General features: G+C 43.9%; 1 protein-coding gene and 1 pseudogene across 5 annotated transcripts in view; one reads left to right on the top strand and one right to left on the bottom strand.

The window, feature by feature from the left end:
• The window catches only part of MDM4 (MDM4 regulator of p53), a 39909-nt gene that overhangs the window by 2372 nt on the left and 18773 nt on the right, over positions 1-18764 (top strand). For all 5 annotated transcript variants that reach the window (XR_001887159.1, XM_017881024.1, XM_017881021.1 and 2 more), the window contains exons 2-5: positions 10057-10169; positions 10943-11017; positions 15233-15366; positions 16762-16817. Coding sequence is in view for 4 of the 5 variants with exons in the window: in XM_017881024.1 (XP_017736513.1) it covers positions 10092-10169; positions 10943-11017; positions 15233-15366; positions 16762-16817 (343 nt within the window). In the remaining variant the exon portion in view is untranslated. The remainder of the gene's footprint in view (positions 1-10056; positions 10170-10942; positions 11018-15232; positions 15367-16761; positions 16818-18764) is intronic.
• On the bottom strand, positions 13396-14262 carry LOC108535109 (peflin pseudogene; annotated as a pseudogene).

Raw genomic sequence — 18764 nt, 5'->3', positions numbered from 1 at the left:
TTGTTTTGAGACGGAGTCTTGCTCTGTCGCCCAGGCTGGAGTGCAGTGGCCGGATCTCAGCTCACTGCAACCTCCGCCTCCCGGGTTCACACCATTCTCCCGCCTCAGCCTCCTGAGTGGCTGGGACTACAGGCGCCCGCCACCTCGCCCGGCTAATTTTTTGTATTTTTAGTAGAGACGGGGGTTCGCCGTGTTAGCCAGGATGGTCTCGATCTCCTGACCTCGTGATCCGCCCGTCTCGGCCTCCCAAAGTGCTGGGATTACAGGCTTGAGCCACCGCGCCCGGCCTATGACCCTCTTTTAGTGATAAGGTTGGGGATGGTGGAATGGTCAGCCTACTCCACATGTTTTCTTTCCACCCCAACTTTTCACTCAAATGGCTTTAGCATCCCCTGCCCCTGCCACTGGAGTGAAGTGGTATGATCTTGGCTCACTGCATCCTCCGTCTCCTGGGTTCAAGCGATTCTTCTGCCCCAGCCACGCAAGTAGCTGGATTACAGGTGTGTGCCACAACGCCCAGCTAATTTTTGTGTTTTCAGTAGAGAGGGGTTTTCACTATGTTGGCCAGGCTGGTCTTGAACTCCTGGCCTCAATCTGCCCGCCTTGGCCTCCTAAAGTGCTGGGATTACAGGTGTGAGCCACTGCTCTCGGCCTGGAATCTCTTGATGACTGTTGAAGAGGTGACATTTAACCTGAGACTTGAAGGTTTAAGATGAATCAGTTTTGTACAGAACTCAGTGCTCCAAATGAAGGAGCAATTCGTGCAAAGGCCGTTTGAGAAATTAAAAGATCAGTGTGGCTGAGGCTCAAACTATGACTAAACAGTGCGAGATAAGAATGGAAATGTGCTGAGGGGCTAGACCACGTGTTTATCTTTACAGCAGTAGCAAGCAGTTGAGCAGGACCTGACACTATAGTATTTTTTTTCTTTTTAAAATGCTTTTGGCAGGCTGGGCCAAGGTGAGCGGATCGCCTGAAGTCGGGAGCTTGAGACCAGCCTGACCAACATAGAGAAACCCCATCTCTACTAAAAATATAAAGTTAGCTGGGCGTGATGGCACATGCCTGTAATCCCAGCTACTCGGGAGACTGAGGCAGGAGAATCGTTTGAACCCAAGAGGTGGAGGTTGCGGTGGACCAGGATTGTGCGCCATTGCACTCCAACCTGGGCAACAAGAGCGAAACTCCGTCTCAAAAAAAAATATATGTGTGTGTGTGTGTGTGTGTGTGTATAAAAGAAAAATACGGTGGTTGAAATAAAGAACATTGGCCTGGCATGGTGGCTCATGCCTGTAATCCCAGCACTTTGGGAGGCTGAGAAGGATTGCTTTAGCTCAGAATTTGAGACTAGCTTGGGGAACATTAAAAAAAAAAAAACTAGTCGGGTTAGGTGGTACTTGACTGTAGTTCCAGCTAGTCCAGAGGCTAAAGTGGGAGACTTGCTTGAGCCGGGGAAGTTGAGGTTGCTGTAAGCCATGATCATGGCACTGCAGTCCAGCCTGGGCGACGGAGTGAGACCCTGTCTCAAAACATCTGTATCCATTCTGTTATTTATTCCATCTGTAATGTTATGGAATCACAGATGGAATAAATAACAGAATGGATACAACTGAGGAATGAATTAGAATTCTAGAAGGAGAAAATCTCCTAGAACAAAGAAAGAGAAAATATAAACAAAAAACTAAGAGATAAGAAGAGTAGGTATAGAGGCACTGACATCTGAATAATATAAGTCTTTGAGAAATAAAAATAAAGAGGAAGTGTTTTAAGAAATAATGGAGTGGCTGGGCGTGGTGGCTCAAGCCTGTAATCCCAGCGCTTTGGGAGGCCGAGACGGGCGGATCACAAGGTCAGGAGATCGAGACCATCCTGGCTAACACGGTGAAACCCCGTCTCTACTAAAAGTACAAAAAACTAGCCGGGCGAGGTGGCAGGCGCCTGTAGTCCCAGCTACTCGGGAGGCTGAGGCAGGAGAATGGGGTGAACCCGGGAGGCGGAGCTTGCAGTGAGCTGAGATCCAGCCACTACATTCCAGCTTGGGCGACAGAGCGAGACTCCCCTCAAAAAAAAAAAAAAAAAAAAAAAAGAAATAATGGAGTAACTCCTTTGTAATAAAAAAATGATGAAATACCTCAGATTCAAAGATCTCTTACAGTGCTAAGGATGAGAGATAAGGAAACTCAGTCTTAGACACATTATAGTCAAATTAAAGAATATCAAAGCAAAATACAATTTGTAGGGGCCTCAGAAAAGACCATTTACAAAGGAGCAAAACTGAATTGACTTCAGGGTTTTCAACAACATCACTGAATGCAAGAAGACAAGTGTTTTCACAGTATTAAAGGGCAAACTAGAATTTTATAGTCAACCACGTAAGTTTAAATAGGAGGGAATGATAAAAATATTCTTAGGTATATGAGGTCTTGGAACTTTGTACACAAAAGACCTGCATTGAAAACGGTGCCGGATGAGGTAGTGAGATACTCAGACCTGAGAACTGTTACAATAAATATATGAAGTAAAGATTATCTGATTCCTTGGTCTTGTTTATTGTCTTAAAGTCTAAGGCAGAAAAAAAGGACAAAAAATACATCTACCTCAGAATTTAAAGTCTGTATTATATTATGCTAAAATTCTTTTTTTCTTTTGAGACGGAGTCTCGCTCTGTCGCCTAGGTTGGAGTGCAGTGATATGATCTTGGCTCACTGCACCCTCCAGGTTCAAGCAATTCTCCTGCCTCAGTCTCCCAAGTGGCTGGGATTACAGGCGCACGCCATCATGACCAGCTAATTTTTTGTTTTTTTTTTTTTTTTTTAGTAGAGACAGGGTTTCACCATGCTGACCAGGCTGGTCTTGAACTCCTGACCTTGTGATCCGCCCACCTTTGCCTCCCAAAGTGCTGGGAATACAGGCATGAGCCACCATGCCCAGCCTTTTCTTTCTTTCTTTTTTTTGACAGGGTCTTGTCTGTCACCTAGGCTGGAGTGCAGTGACGTGATTATGACTCACTGTGGCCTCAGCTCCCCAGGCTCAAGTGATCCTCCCATCTCAGCCTCCTGAGTAGCTGGGACCACAGGTGTGCTCCACCATGCGGGGCTAATTTTTATATTTTTTGTAGAGGTGAAGTTTGGCTATGTTGCCCAAGCTGGTCTTGAACTCCTGGACTCAAGTGATCCGCCTGCCTCGGCTTCCCAAAGTGCTGGGATTACAAGCATGAGTCACCACACCCAGTCTACAATTCTTTTTTTTTTTTTTTTTTGAGACGGAGTCTCGCTCTGTCACCCAGGCTGGAGTGCAGTGGCCGATTCTCAGCTCACTGCAAGCTCCGCCTCCCGGGTTTACGCCATTCTCCTGCCTCAAGCCTCCCGAGTAGCTGGGACCACAGGCGCCCACCACCTCGCCCGGCTAGTTTTTTGTATTTTTTAGTAGAGACGGGGTTTCACTGTGTTAGCCAGGATGGTCTCGATCTCCTGACCTCGTGATCCGCCCGTCTCGGCCTCCCAAAGTGCTGGGATTACAGGCTTGAGCCACCACGCCTGGCCCCAGTCTACAATTCTTATTAGCAGGGAGACATACAGGTTTTTAAAAAGGTAGTGACATATCAAAAAGAAGCATAGAATAAGACAAAATGTTAAATTGTAAGATGATGGAAACATCCGTATATATCAGTTACAGTAAGTGAACTAAAGTTACCAGTTAAAGGTAAAAATTGACAAATCAGATGAAAACCCCAAAGTCTAGCTACCTCTTACAGGCTGTACCTCTCAATACTGCCACAGTGGGAATATTCAAACCACAGAAGGGAGTAAAAGATTGCTTAAGCCATGTACAAGAATGTTAATATAAGACTGAGCATCCTAAATTTGAAAATCTGAAGTCCTCCAAAATCTGAAGCTTCGTTTGAACTCTGACATGATGTTCAAAGGAAATGCTCACTGGAGCATTTTGGATTTTGGGTTTTGGACTTTTGGATTAGAGATAGCCAGTAAGTATAATGCAAATACTTCAAAATCTGAAAAAATCCAGAACTGGAAACACTTCTGGTCCCAAGCATTTCCAATAGGGATACTCAGCCCGTAGCACTGTTCATAACAGTAAAAGCATAAAAACAAATGTATATCACATGCAAGGATATTGTACAAAAGTCAAAATAAATGAAAAATGAACGAAAGTGTGCTACAAGGATGAACCTTGAAAACATGCTAAGTGAAATAAGCCAGACATAAAAAGGACAAATATTGTATAGTTTTACCTATATGAGGTACCTAGAATAGGCAATTTCATAGAGACAAAGTAGAATGGTGGTTACCAGGTGCTAGAGAGGGAGCTAATGGGGGAACTATTTAATGAGTACAGAGTTTCAGTTTGGGATATGAGGGAGTTCTGGAGATGGATAGTGGTGATGGTTGTGCAACATTAGGAATATACGTAGTGTCACTGAATTGAACACTTATAAATGGATAGAATGAGTTGGGTACAGTGGCTCATGCCTGTATTCCCAGGGCTTTGGGAGGCCGAGGCGGGAGATTGTTTGAGGCCAGTGGTTTGAGGGCAGCCTGAGCGGTATAGTGAGACCCTGTCTAGACACACAAAACAAAACAAAACAAAAGTAACTGAAGTGAGCTGGTGCCCACCTATAGTCCTAGCCACTTGGGAGGCTGAGGCAGGAGTTGAGGAGTTGAGGCTAGGAGTTCGAGGTTACAGTGAGCCTGGGCAACAGAGTGAGACCCTATCATTTAAAAAAAAAAAAAAAAAAGGTTAAAATGGTAAATTTTAGTATGTATAGTTTACCACGATAACAAAAATCTATAAAAAATGAATTTTGATATGACAGTAGGAATTAATCTATGTTAGTGGAACAAAATTTCCCAAATTACATGCAACATCCTTTTTTTTTTTTTAAATAGAGTAAACTAAAATACTTCTTAGGAATCCATTTTCATGCAGTAAAATGTATAAAAGGAAAGCAAGGGAAATGAAAACAATAGGATTCAGGATGATTATTGCAGGAAGGCAGAAAAATGGGATGGGGGATATTATGGTTAAATATAGGTTATCATCAGAGTCGTAGTTTGTGGATGATTATTGCGTTATTCAAAATAATCCAGGCCAGGGTTGGTGGCTCATGCCTGTAATCCCAACACTTTCGTTGAGAAAATCACTTGAGACTAGCCTGGGCAACATAGCAAAACTCTGTCTCTACAAAAAAATTTAAAAAAAATTAGCCAGGTATGGTGGCGCATGCCTGTAGTCCCAGATTATCAGGAGACTGAGGTGGGAGGATTGCTTGAGCCCAGGAGGTCGAGGTGGCAGTAAGCTATGTTTGTGCCACTGCACTCCAGCCTGGGTGACAGAACAATACCCTATCTCAAAAAAATTATGAAAATAAAAAGGTAAAAATAAGTAAAATGGGTCATATGTGGATGAATAATCAGAGTATGTCTTGAATAAAAGAATTATGATTAATTCTGTATACTTGAGATCTAATGCGGAAAAATGCTGCTAAATGGGGATGTTAGTGCTTGTCTGAGTTTGAAATCTTGACTCCAACAACTTACTCATTGGGTGATCTTGGACAAATAACTTCTGTTTCTCTTTCCTGATCTGTAAAATAAGGATAATATCTATGTAATAGGGCTATTTTGGTATTAAATGGGTTTTTGTGTGTGTCTGGTACATAGTAGGCTTGATGAGTCTTTACCATTTGTTTCAATTATCTAATGCTGTGGAATAAACCACCCCAAAACTTAGTGAGTCGAAACAGTCATTTTATTTATTTTTCATTCAGTGGGGTGATTGGCTGAGTTGGATAGTTCTGGTGGTCTTGTGGTTTGTCATGCAGCTGTAAGTCAGGTGACAGCTGAGGCTGGAACGTGTGTGGTGCTTTGTTGTGTTTTCTTTCTTTTTTTTTTTTAAGGACACCTCGAGACCGTTGAGTAAGTGCTTTGTTGTAGTCAGGTGGCAACTGGGGCTGGAAGATGTGTGTGGAGGTATGGCTAAAAGTCTGGGCTCAGCTGGGCAACTGCATCTCCCTCTCCTTTTAGCCTTTTTGTGTAGTCTCTAGTACAGTAGCCAGATTTCAAGCACCTCCGAAAGTACAAAGCATAAGCCTGCCAGGCCTGGAATTGTCACATTATCACCTACTGCATTCTGTTTATTAAGTCATAGGGCCAGTTAGGGAACGTGGTTCATTGGGAGCCATTTTTGGAAATTGTCTGCACATTATAATTAATGTTTATCTACCATGTTGCTCTACCATGTATGTAATTGTCAGATTTAGACACTGGGAATGTATGAATTAACAGTTACGAATTCCTGTCCACTTGTAGCTTATGTTTTACATAATAAATAATCAAAATATATGGTGTTTTGGTTGGTAAAAAGGTTGGTAGGGAAAAATAAAGCAGGGAAGGAGATAGGGAATACAAGCGGTTGGGAGTTGTAGTTTAAAAAATGGGTGTTCATATGAGGCCTTGTTGACAAACTGTCACTTGAGCAGAGACAAAAAGAGGGATAAGAACTAGAGGGCAGGCTGGGAGTGGTGGCCCATGCCTGTAATCCCAGGGTTTACAGCACTTTGGGAGGCTGAAGCAGGAGGATCACTTGAGCCCAGGAATTTGAGACCAGCCTGGGCAACATGGCAAGACCCCGTCTCTACAAAAAATAAATTAGCTGGGCATGGTGGCATGCACCTGTAGTCCCAACTACTTGGGAGGCTGAAGTGGGAGTATTGCTTGAGCCCAGGAGGTTGAAAGGCTGCAGTGAGCTGTGATTGTGCCACTGCATTCCTGCCTGGGTGACACAGTGAGACCCTATCTCACACACAAAAAAAGTGAATGAGGAAGTAGGTGATGAGATCAGCAGCCACCCATTAAAAACCAGCTTTTAATTTTTTTTTTTTGAAACAGAATCTTGCTCTGTCACCAGGCTGGTAGTGCAGTGGCGCGATCTCGGCTTACTGCAACCTCTGCCTCCCAAGTTCAGGCGATTCTCCTGTCTCAACCTCCTGAGTAGCTGGGACTACAAGCATGTGCCACCACACCTGGCTAATTTTTGTATTTTTAGTAGAGATGGGGTTTCACCATTTTGGCCAGAATGGTCTTGATCTCTTGACCTCATGATCCGCCTGCCTCGGCTGGGGAGTACAATCCCAAAGTGCTCGGATTACAGGTGTGAGCCACCATGCCTGGCCCACTTCTAAATTTTAAATTGTGCTTGTTTCCTATTTGACTTCTTATTTTATAGCAGAGTAAGGTAATGGGAGAGGGAGGAATTTATACTTTGTTACAGCTATAAACCTTTTCAGAAGCATGAGGGATCTTGTTATCTTCAGCCAGTATATTTATTGATTGTCTGTTTTTTTTTTGTTTTTTTTTTTTTTTTGAGATGGAGTTTCACTCTTGTCACCCAGGCTGAAGTGCAGTGGCGCGATCTCAGCTCATTGCAACCTCCACCTCACAGGTTCAAGCGATTATCCTGCCTCAACAACCTCCCGAGTAGCTGGGATTACAGGCATGTACCACCACGCCCAGCTAATTTTTGTAGCTTTAGTAGAGATGGGCTACATCTCCATGTTGGCCAGGCTGGTCTTGAACTCCTGACCTCAGGTGATCCATCTTCCTCAGCCTCCCAAAGTGCTGGGATTACAGCATGAGCCAGTGTGCCTGGCTGATAGTCTTAAAAAAATATTTTTTGGCTGGGCGTGGCCAAAAATTTTTTTTTTTTTTTTTTTTTTCGAGATGTGGTCTCCCCCTGTCGCCCAGGCTGGAGTGCAGTGACGCAGTCTTGGCTCACTGCAACCTCCACCTTGCGGGTTCAAACGATTCTCATGCCTCAGCCTCCTTAGTAGTTGGGACTGCAGACAAGTGCCACGCCCAACTAGTTGTTGTATTTTTAGTAGAGACAGGGTTTCGCCCTGTTGCCCAGTCTGGCCTCTGTTATAAATTAATTTTCGATGCTGCAAATGAAATATCACTCAAACATAAATTTAATTTTCTCAGCAAGGCAATTTTACTTCTATAGAAGGGTGCATCTCACGGGTGAAGCAGTGGTGAGAGCACACCTGAACAAGGGAGGGGAAGGGGTTCTCATCCCTGACGCAGGTAGCCCCTACTGCTGTGTCATTCCCCTATTGGCTAGGGTTGGACCGCATACTCTAAGCTAATACTGATGGCCTATTTTAAAGAGAGCAGGGGTACGAGCTGGAGTGGCTGGGTCAGTAGTTTGGCGGGAAGGACGATTACAGAACAGATGACTCAGGTCAAGGGTGGTGACCAGGAGTGACTCAGGACAAGGGTGGTGACCAGGAGTGACTCAGGACAGAGCAGGTGATAGAAGCTGGGAGGGGGTTGTTTACTGAAACTAGGGGCAAGGAGACAAAGAGAACGAGGAAGTTAAACTTTTAAAGTTTTAAATGAAGAACAAAGAACAGGGGAGCTGAACATAGTGATACATTGGTTTTTTGGAGAGGATCTCAGAACTCATTGTACTTAACAATTTATAGACTAAAACCTTTGAAAAGGAATTTATTATATGCTACATCTCGAACTCCTGACCTCAGGTGATCTGCCCGTCTTAGCCTCCCAAAGTGTTAGGAAAACAGGCGTGAGCCACTGCACCTGGCCTATTGATTGTCTTTCTAGGCTCTATTTACCCCTTGCCTGATGTGGCTTGTTAATCATCGATTTTAATAATTGTTGCCTTTTGTTAGAAAAAGGTGTAAATGAAGGTTAACTCAAACAAGTTTATTTAAAAATCTATTTTCCGGCTGGGCATGGTGGCTCACACGTGTTCCTAGCACTTTGGGAGGCCGAGGTGGGCGGATCACGAGGTCAGGAGTTCGAGACCAGCCTGACCAACAGGGTGAAACCCTGTCTCTACTAAAAATACAGTAATGAGGCCAGGCCTGGTGGCTCACGCATGTAATCCCAGCACTTTGGGAGGCCGAGGCAAGGCAGATCACAAGGTCAGGAGATCGAGACCATCCTGGCGAACACGGTGAAACCCTGTCTCCACTAAAAATACAAAAAAATTAGCCAGGCGTGGTAGTGAGCGCCTGTAGTCCCAGCTTCTTGGGAGGCTGAGGCAGGAGAATGGTGTGAACCCAGGAGGTGACAGAGCTTGCAGTGAGCGGAGATCGCGCCACTGCACTCCAGCCTGAGAGAGCGAGACTACGTCTCAAAAAAAAAAAAAAAAATACAGTAATGAGCTGGGCCTGGTGGCGTGTGCCTGTAATCCCAGCTACTCAGGAGGCTGAGGCAGGAGAATCCCTTGAACCCAGGAAGCAGAGGTTGCGGTGAGCCGAGATTGCACCATTACGCTTCAGCCTGGGGGACAGCGAGACTCTGTCTCTAAATAAATAAATAAAATAAAAAATCTATCTTCCTTCTCTGTAGCTTTTTTTTTTTAAGGATAAAATGTAGGTGAAAGATTTTCATTGAACTTTACTCTGTATTTCAGTTCATGCTACATCTTTTCTTTGATGATATATGTCCATCTTGGTTTAACCTGTTTTGTAGGTTTGTAATTGCTATGTTTTTTTCTGGGGTTGGTACTTTTAAAAGCTGTTTTAACTGCTACTTAAAGTGTTGACTCTTAGTTTTCTGTGATCCTTTGTCAAGACATGTTCCAACATGTTGTAGAGGTTTTCCTAGAAGTCCTGTTGGAATCTTAAAACCTGTGACTTACCTTGGTAAATCCCCAGTCCTGCATCTGGAGAGTGCTCTACCTGATAACCATTGGGGAGATAAATGATTTGACTTTCAAATAAAACAGTTTACTCATTAACATCAGTTGGAGGTTGGAGCATGCCTGTAACTGTTTCTGTTTCAGGCTTCACCTGAGAGAAGCTTGGACAATTCTTACTCTTAATTAAATCTGAACTAGAAAGTGGTCAGAAGATAGGCAGAACCTCAGCGAGGGTATACAGCATTTGTGTAGGGTGGTCCATTATATGTGTCGTATGTGTCTTACTTCTCCTGGTTGCCTTTGTGTGAATGCTAAATAGGGAGTTTTCTACGTTAGAATAGATTTTATAAATTTTTTTTTTCTATTTAGTTTTACCAACAGACTGCAGCTTCTTCCCTGCCAAAATGACATCATTTTCCACCTCTGCCCAGTGTTCAACATCTGACAGTGCTTGCAGGATCTCTCCTGGACAAATCAATCAGGTAAATCATTTTGGATATTCCTAGTTTTTTGTTTTTTGTTTTTTTTAAAGTTTAACTGTCTCATGACTGTAATCCCAGCACTTTGAGAAGTCGAGGCAGAAAGCTCACTTGAAGCCAGGTGTTTGAGACCAGCCTTGGCAACATAGTGAGACCTGTGTCTCTACAAAACATTTCTGAAAGAAAAAATTAGCTAGGTACGGTGGGTTCTAGCTACTTGGGAGGCTGAGGCCTTTAGTACTAGCTGCTTGGGAGGCTGAGGCGGGATGATCACTTGAGCCCAGGAGTTTGAAGCTGCAGTGAATTATGATCACAACCACTGCACCTAGGCTGGGCAAGAGAGTGAGACCTTGTCTCTTTTTTAAAAAAAGTAGGGGAGGTGGGGGTTGTGCTGGGTGAGGTGGCCCATGCCTATAATCCCAGCACTTTGGGAGGCGGAGGTAGGCAGGTCTCTTGAGCCCAGGGGTTTGAGACCAGCCAGGGAAACATGGTGAAACCACCTCTCTACAAAAAAAAACAAAAATTACCCAGGTATGGTGGCGTGCACCTGTAGTCCCAGCTACTCTGGAGGCTGAAGTGGGAGGATCAGTTGAGTCTGGGAGGTTGAGGCTGCAGTGACCTGTGATCCCACCACTGTACTCCAGCCAAGGCAACAGAGCAAGACCTTGCCTCAAAAAACAAAAGCGGGGGGAGCTGTTTAAAGAGGTTCTCTTGTTCCATAGTTTCAGAAACCTACTTGAAATGTAAATAGCACATTTATTTTGTGTTTACATCAGGTACGACCAAAACTGCCACTTTTGAAGATTTTGCATGCAGCAGGTGCACAAGGTGAAATGTTCACTGTTAAAGAGGTAAGCCATCAAATAAAATTATCATTTTTTTTTTTTTTTTAAGATGGAGTCTCGCTCTGTTGCCCAGGCTGGAGTTCAGTGGTGCAATCTCGGCTCACTGCAAGCTCCGCCTCCCGGGTTCACGCCGTTCTCCTTCCTCAGCCTCCTGAGTACTGGGATTACAGGCACCTGCCACCACGCCCGGCTAATTTTTTGTATTTTTAGTCGAGACTGGGTTTCACCATGTTAGCCAGGATAGTCTTGATCTCCTGACCTCGTGATCTACCCGCCTCGGCCTCCCAAAGTGCTGGGATTACAAGCATGAGCCACCTCGACCAGCCAGATTCTCCATTTTAAGAACATTTGGGAAATAGAAGCCGGTGTAGTTTTGAAATCAGGCCTAAGAAAGGAAGTTCTTCTCCTGAGGTATCAGAGGGGCAACTTTTACTCTGTTTTAAAGACTGTTAAGTTGAACATCATATTTCCTTTCTTTTGAAGTGTGTTATAAGATAAACATAAGATGAACCATGAATTCATTGATCGTAGAATTAAAATGTAGAGCAAGTAAAGATTAAAAAGACACTGGGCCTGGCACCATGCCTTATGCCTGTAATCCCAGTATTTTGGGAGGCTGAGGTGGATGGATTGCATGAACCCAGGATTTTGAGACCAGCCTGGGCAACATGATGAAACCCCGTCTCAAAAAAAAAAAAATACAAAAATTGGGCGGGCGTGGTGGTCTGCTTGTTTAGTCCCAGCAGCCACTTGGGAGACTGAGATGGGAGGATCGCTTGAACCCGGAAGGTAAAGGTTGCAGTGAGGTTCCAGCTTGGTTGACAGAATGAGAGACCCTGTCTCAAAAAAAAAAAAAGACACTGTCTGATTTACAGGCTATATTTCGAGGCAGGAATTAAATGAAGTAGTTTTCATTATAAATGTATCAGATATGGTGGCTCACGCCTGTAATCCCAGCACTTTGCAAGGCCGAGGTGGGCGGATCACCTGAGGTCAGGAGTTCGAGACCAGCTGACCAACATGGAGAAACCCCGTCTCTACTAAAAATACAAAACTAGCCGGGCATGGTTGTAATCCCAGCTACTCGGGAGGCCGAAGCAGGAGAATTGCTTGAACCTGGGAGGCGGAGGTTGTGGTGTGCCGAGATTGCGCCATTGAATTCCATCCTGGGCAACAGGAGCGAAACGCTGTCTCAAAAAAAAAAGTGTCAGACACTCTTCTGAGCACTGTGAGTTATTTTAAACATTTATGCATTTAGATAACTTATTTAGCTTCTGAAGCTTTTTAAAAAACAAATTGTATTCTTTAAGTGGAAAAGATTCAGTATTAAGATGTTAATCTATTGGAACTGCTTTCCTTTGGTGGGGTAGATATCTAACCCTTCCTAAAGAGAAGAAACAAAATTATCAAGCTTTTTTTTTTTTAAACTTAAAACCTTCACACCTATCAACACTGCCAGACTCCAGAACCATTACACCTCTCAAGGCGACAAATCTGGAGGCATATCTGATTTTTTAGAACACCTATATTACTTTTACGATTTTAAATTAAGCTTATCGTTTTGGAGTATATCTCTGAAGATTTTGACACATAAAACCTTTTTTCCCCAAACTTATTAAAGTCTGGATTTTTTTTTTTTTAGTTTTATGCTTTTATTGAAGCTTACAATTTCACTGAACCTTTTGCCCGAAATGAAAAAAATGCAAATTTAAAGTTTTGGCAGGGAGAGGTGACCACTGTCCCCTGGAGATCGAAGCCGAGCAGATCATGGCAGGCAAGTGAGGGTCCCAGCTGTGGAGGCAGCTGCCTGGCCAGAGAGGCCTAGGGAGCAGATTTGTCTGAGCAGGGCCAGCCCCAGGCAGCTAGAAGTTAACACCCAAGGATTTATGGGTGTGGTGGAATCCAAGCCACTGGTCCCATGGGCAGATCTCTCTCATGCTTGGTCAGATTCCACTTTGGAGAAAATGGGTTCAAGCAGGTAGTAACGGTAAGGGCCCAATGAACACTGAAACCACTGGCATCAGGGTGGGCCAGCTGACCCTGGACACTAACTCCATTACAAGAACCTGCTCCTGGTGACAGGCTGTGCCACTCAACTGCTCATGGGCCATCAGGACATTCAACCTTCCATCCTCATCCTCCATGAGGCCGCCTAGCCTGGTGGCCAGCCCCGGTCCTCACCTAATCTTGGTGGCTATGATGCAGGACTCTCAACCCTCTTTGGAACAGTGTTGCATCCAAGCAAGGGGAGAATGTCTTCTAAAAGGGACAGGAAAAGAAGAGATGTCCAGCATACTCTCTCACTTCTAAGAAGCCAGGAAAGGTCGCCCTGGTGCACTCCACTCTCCCCAGATGGGTTGGGTCATAGGCATCCAGAAGGCCTGTCATCGGTGACGAAAGTCTCGAAGGCTGAGCCGAATGTTGGCCTGTTAACAGCTGGTCTTCTCCCGGAAGGCTCTGTCCAGTACCTGCAGCTGGTGCACACCCTGGATGAAGCGGTCGCAGCTGGCATGGGCAGGATTGGCAGAGCGTGGGCCAGTAAGCGGGAGACCAGAGACCAGTAGCTGGGTAAACTGTGGGCTCAGGTTGTAGCACATTTGGGAGAGAGCTTGCTGCAGCTCTGTGTAGCTAATGGAGCCTGAGTGGTCCCTGTCATAACTACTGGAAGAGCTGCTTCCACTGCTGGATGAATTTCCATGGGGCTGAGAAGCCGTAGACATTGATGTGACCTGATTAGGTCTTGTCAAGCATGTTTATCATCATGAGGCAGGTCTCATCATTGAACAAGGATCAGTTGCGGTTGACCAGAACCTGCTTCACCTCCTTCATGGAGATAAAGCCACTGTGATCAGAGTCCACCAACTGGAACCAGGAGTAGGCCTCATCCATATTGGGAAGGGAGCCACCCTGTCCATAAGGCCTGGGCTGCTGGGCACTGTAGGAATTTGGAGGTGGCTGACCATAGGGGCCCCTGGAGCTGCACCGTCATATGGTCCTCCTGGAGTTCCAGAGGGGAACATCCCAAGATTGAAGTGTCCATAGGGCCCTCTACCAGCTGGTAGTCCTTAAGGCCCTCCAGGGGCAGGACCCCCATAACCACCACCAGGGGGTAGCGCGCTGCCATACTGCTGTCCACTATTGAGGGGTTCAGGGTAGTAGCTACCCGGAGGGGTTCCTGGCACTTGTCCTGCATCTCCAGGGCAGCCCTGCCCATACAGATAGCTGGCCATGGTGATTCTAACATTCACACGCAGGCAAGGGGTAAAGTCTGGATTTTTATATCATTATAGTGGTTATGATGAATTATGCCATCTCCTTCATTTAGCATGACAGAGTTTGCCTGAGTTTACACAATGAGCTTTGTGTTATGAACCTTGACTCTATCTGTTTCATAAAGGGAATTTCCTGATTTTTATTATTTATTTTTTTTGAGCCAGGGTCTTACTGTATCACCCAGGCTGGAGTGCAGTAGTGGTATCTCAGCTCACTGCAACCTCCGCTTCCCAGGTTCAAGTGATCCTACCGCCTCAGCCTTCCTAGTAGCTGGGACTACAGGTGTGCCTCACTACACCTGGCTAAGTTTTGTATTTTTGGTAGAGACAGGGTTTTGCCATGTTGCCCAGGCTGGTATCAAACTCCTGGGTTCAAGCAATTTGCCCGCCTTGGCCTCCCAAAGTGCTGGGATTACAGGTGTGAACCACTTCATCCAGCCAACTAAATTTTTATTTGATAAACACTTGGATTTTATGTTTTGTTCACTTACAGTGCTGATGACTCTTATTAAACATTGTACTTCATTTGCCAAAAAAATTATTACGTGAACACACATCAAAAGCCTAAAGTCGTTATTTATGTACCCTGGACTGGGAAAATATTTTTATAATCCAGGCAAATTACTTCTAGTAATAGACTTCTTTATTTGGACGTCTGAGAAAATTTTTAAGAGGATACTAGGTAAATTCACTGCTTTTTCTCATTGTCGGATCAGTTCATTTCTGTGCTTAAAAGTCTTGGTCTGTTAATTGTCAGAAAGACAGTGAGTAGGTGGACCTAGTAGTTGGGAGTGGCTTTCCTGTTGTAGGACCCCTTACACAAACATTGACAGTCTTGTAAATATGTTCTTTCTTTCTCTAGCAAACTAACTTACCTTACCTCCTCTAATGAATTTGTGTTTTTGGCAGCAGCTGGACAGATCACAACATGATATTTTATTCCACGCAGGTCATGCACTATTTAGGTCAGTACATAATGGTGAAGCAGCTTTATGATCAGCAGGAGCAGCATATGGTATATTGTGGTGGAGATCTTTTGGGAGAACTTCTGGGACGTCAGAGCTTCTCCGTGAAAGACCCAAGGTAAACAGAGTGAGGGTTTGCATATCTTTTTGGGTGCTTTTACCTAGCCACTTAATTTCTATGGGTTATTAATATTTATTGCTTTATTCAACAAATATGTAAGGGCCTACATATGTTAGGTAGCCTATGAGGCACTGAGAATACGGTAATGAGCAACACACAGTCTGATTTCTTGGAGTATAGAGTAGAGTGAGTCAGTAGATGCTCTTGCCCATCTTAGTCAAATAATCACACTAATTCATAGTAAACCTACACTATGGTAAGTGCTACAGAAAAGAGATACATGAAGCAGGGAGTGGGTGGGATTTAGAGTGTTAGAGGTCAAGAAAATGTTCTTTTGAACAAGTGAAATTTGAGCCAAAAGCTGAACGATAATTAGGAAGTTGATCAGAGCGGGTTAGTTGAAAGAGAGTTTGAGGTTGATTGAACACCATGTGTAAAGGCCTGTGTAGGAGGAAGCTTGATGTTACTAGGTTAGAATTTTGTGAAATAATTGTTGGAGAGAGAGGAGGAGTGAGCAGATGAGAGAGATGTAGAATTGCTGGGCAGTTAGGGGTTGATGATGAGCCTAGTCAGAATCACAATAGGGCTAACCTGACCTGTTACTTTTCTCCAGCTGCATGGGGTGTAAGTTATTAGCTTATACAGTCAAAAGCTAATTAGTAATTTAGAAGCTCTCTTTCTCTGTATTTTTGATGACTGCTGCTTCTGAGCTCATTCTGTCTTACACTAAGACTTCCCTTAGCTGGATGCGGTGGCTCACACCTGTAATTCCAGCACTTTGGGAGGCCAAGGTGGGTGGATCGCCTGAGGTCAGGAGTTTGAGACCAGCCTGGCCAACATAGTGAAACCCCGTCTCTTACTAAAAATACAAAAAATTAGCTGGGCTTGGTGGTGGGCTCCTGTAATCCTAGCTAGTAGGGAGGCTGAGGCAGGAGAATCACTTGAATCTGGGAGGCAGAGATTGCAGTGAGCTGAGATCGTACCATTGCACTCCAGCCTGGGCAATAGGAGCAAAACTCCATCTCCAAAACAAACAAACAAACAAACAAAACTCCCCTCCACCCCCACTCTGCAATTAAAATGTGAAACTTAATTCCTGGAAGGAAGGAATAGTTTCCAAAAGAGATTTCCCCACTTGGATTACTGTTAGCTAATGAAATAAAATGTAAATTAATCAGTTTTTTAATGGGGGCAGAGTAACACGGAGGCTTGGGCATTAACATCTTAATATTTAAGTAATTAAAACTGTTCTGGGAAAAGATTCTGCCTCTATGCCTTACAGAGAGAGTTGAGAGATAACATCAGAAATACGTTTAATATTTAACAGCAAACCACTGATATCTTCATAGTGACATTTAGGGTTGTTAATTTTTTATCTTCTCTCTTTAACAGCCCTCTCTATGATATGCTAAGAAAGAATCTTGTCACTTTAGCCACTGCTACTACAGGTATGTCACATCATATTTCTTCAGTCTGTATCACAGCTTTGATACAGGGGGCAAATGATGGGAAAGCAAAGAAGATGAAGGTGGAAATAGAATGCTATCTTTGGCATGACTGGGAGAAATACATACTACCTGTCACACAGAATGTTATGTTATTAACTTTTCATTGAAAAATCAAACAGTAGAAGGATTCCCACTTTCTAGACGTACTGTTAACATTTTGTCATATTGCTTCATCTAGACACACACTTTTAAAAATCTAGCAGATAAGGACTTTTTTTTCAAACATTGAATATCATTATTACACAAAACACATTTAACATGTAATTCCATAATCCTATTTCGTAGCTAGTTTATGTATCATTTCCCCCAGTTATCTCAAAATACCTTGTATTTTTGTCTTACTTGAATTAAGATCCAAAGTCCACACATTGCCTTTAGTTGATATGTCTCATAAGTGTCTTTAATCTATAAAACTTAACTTTCCTTTTGTTTTCATGTCATTTACTTGTTGAAGAAATGGGTCATTTGTTCTGTAGAATTTCCCACGTTCTAGAGTTGGCAGATTGTATCCTTGTGATTTTGTTTAATGTGTTTCTTTACCCCCCTCTATTTTTGGTAAACTGCTAATGCTTGAATAAATTCAAGTTTAAATTTTTTGCCAAGAAAGCTTTATAGGTGGTGCTTTCTACTTCTGTTTAATCACATCAGAGTTATGTAAGGTCTGCCTGTCTCTCTTTTAGTCAGTCATGTTAACAATCTGTGGGCTCAGGTGTTAATCAGTCTGATCCATCTGTTATATAGGTCACTCAAGAATCTTTCACCTAATGGCTTTAGCCATCTCTTATCTGAATGCCAATTTGTCTAACCCTTTGCTTGATTCTAGACCTTCTAAATACTGCTCTTTGAGTTTAATCTATTAGGTATGTATAGGAAACTGGTTGTACTGGAGTCTGGAGTCTCCAAAATGGTGGTCTGTAAGAGATAGGTAAATAAATTGGACAGACTATAGCCATTTCCAAATAATGAAACTTTTTTCCTTTCCGCTACTACATAAAGCCCTTTTGTGAGCTTCATATTAGATTTTAGGTAACATTGTCCTTTGAAGAAAGCCCAAGTTAGTAATCTTTTTAGATTGACCATCTTTTTTTCTTCTGAAACTGGTCTCTGGTTGCCCAGGCTGGAGTGCAGTGGCACTATCTCAGCTCACTACAGCCTGGACCTCTCGGGCTCACGTGGTTCTCCCACCTCAGCCTCCCGAGTAGCTGGGATTATAGGCATGTGCCACCACGCCTGGCTAATTTTTTGTAGTTTTAGTAGAGACAGGGTTTTGCTGTGTTGCTCAGGCTGATCTCGAGCTCCTGGACTCAAGCAATCCACCCACTTTGGCCTCCCAGAATCCTGGGATTATAGGTGTGAACCACTGCACTTGTCCAAGATTGACTGTCTTTGGTAGTTTACTGAAATAAGTAGGTTGAGAAGAATCCATGCCTTTTTATCTTTTTCTTTCTTTCTTTTCTTTCTTCTTTTTTTTTTTTTTTTTTAAATGTAGAGAGACTTGCTGTGTCACTCAGGCTGGAATGCAGTGGTGCAATCATAGTTCACTGCAGCCTCTACCTCCTGGGCTTAAGTCATCTTCCTGTCTCAGCCTCCCAAATAGCTGGGACTATAGATGCATGGCACTGCACTGCACCTGGCTAATTTTTTTTTTTTGTAGAAATGGGGTCTTGCGGCCGGGCGCGGTGGCTCAAGCCTGTAATCCCAGCACTTTGGGAGGCCGAGACGGGTGGATCACGAGGTCAGGAGATCGAGACCATCCTGGCTAACACCGTGAAACCCCGTCTCTACTAAAAAATACTAAAAAAAAAAAAAACTAGCTGGGCGAGGTGGCGGGCGCCTGTAGTCCCAGCTACTCTGGAGGCTGAGGCAGGAGAATGGCGTAAACCCGGG

Source organism: Rhinopithecus bieti, unplaced genomic scaffold (genome assembly GCF_001698545.2).
Source record: "Rhinopithecus bieti isolate Rb0 unplaced genomic scaffold, ASM169854v2 scaffold_12049, whole genome shotgun sequence".
Classification (NCBI taxonomy): domain Eukaryota; kingdom Metazoa; phylum Chordata; class Mammalia; order Primates; family Cercopithecidae; genus Rhinopithecus; species Rhinopithecus bieti.
The sequence above is the reverse complement of the archived record's forward strand: the minus strand, read 5'-3'. Positions and strand labels throughout refer to the sequence as shown.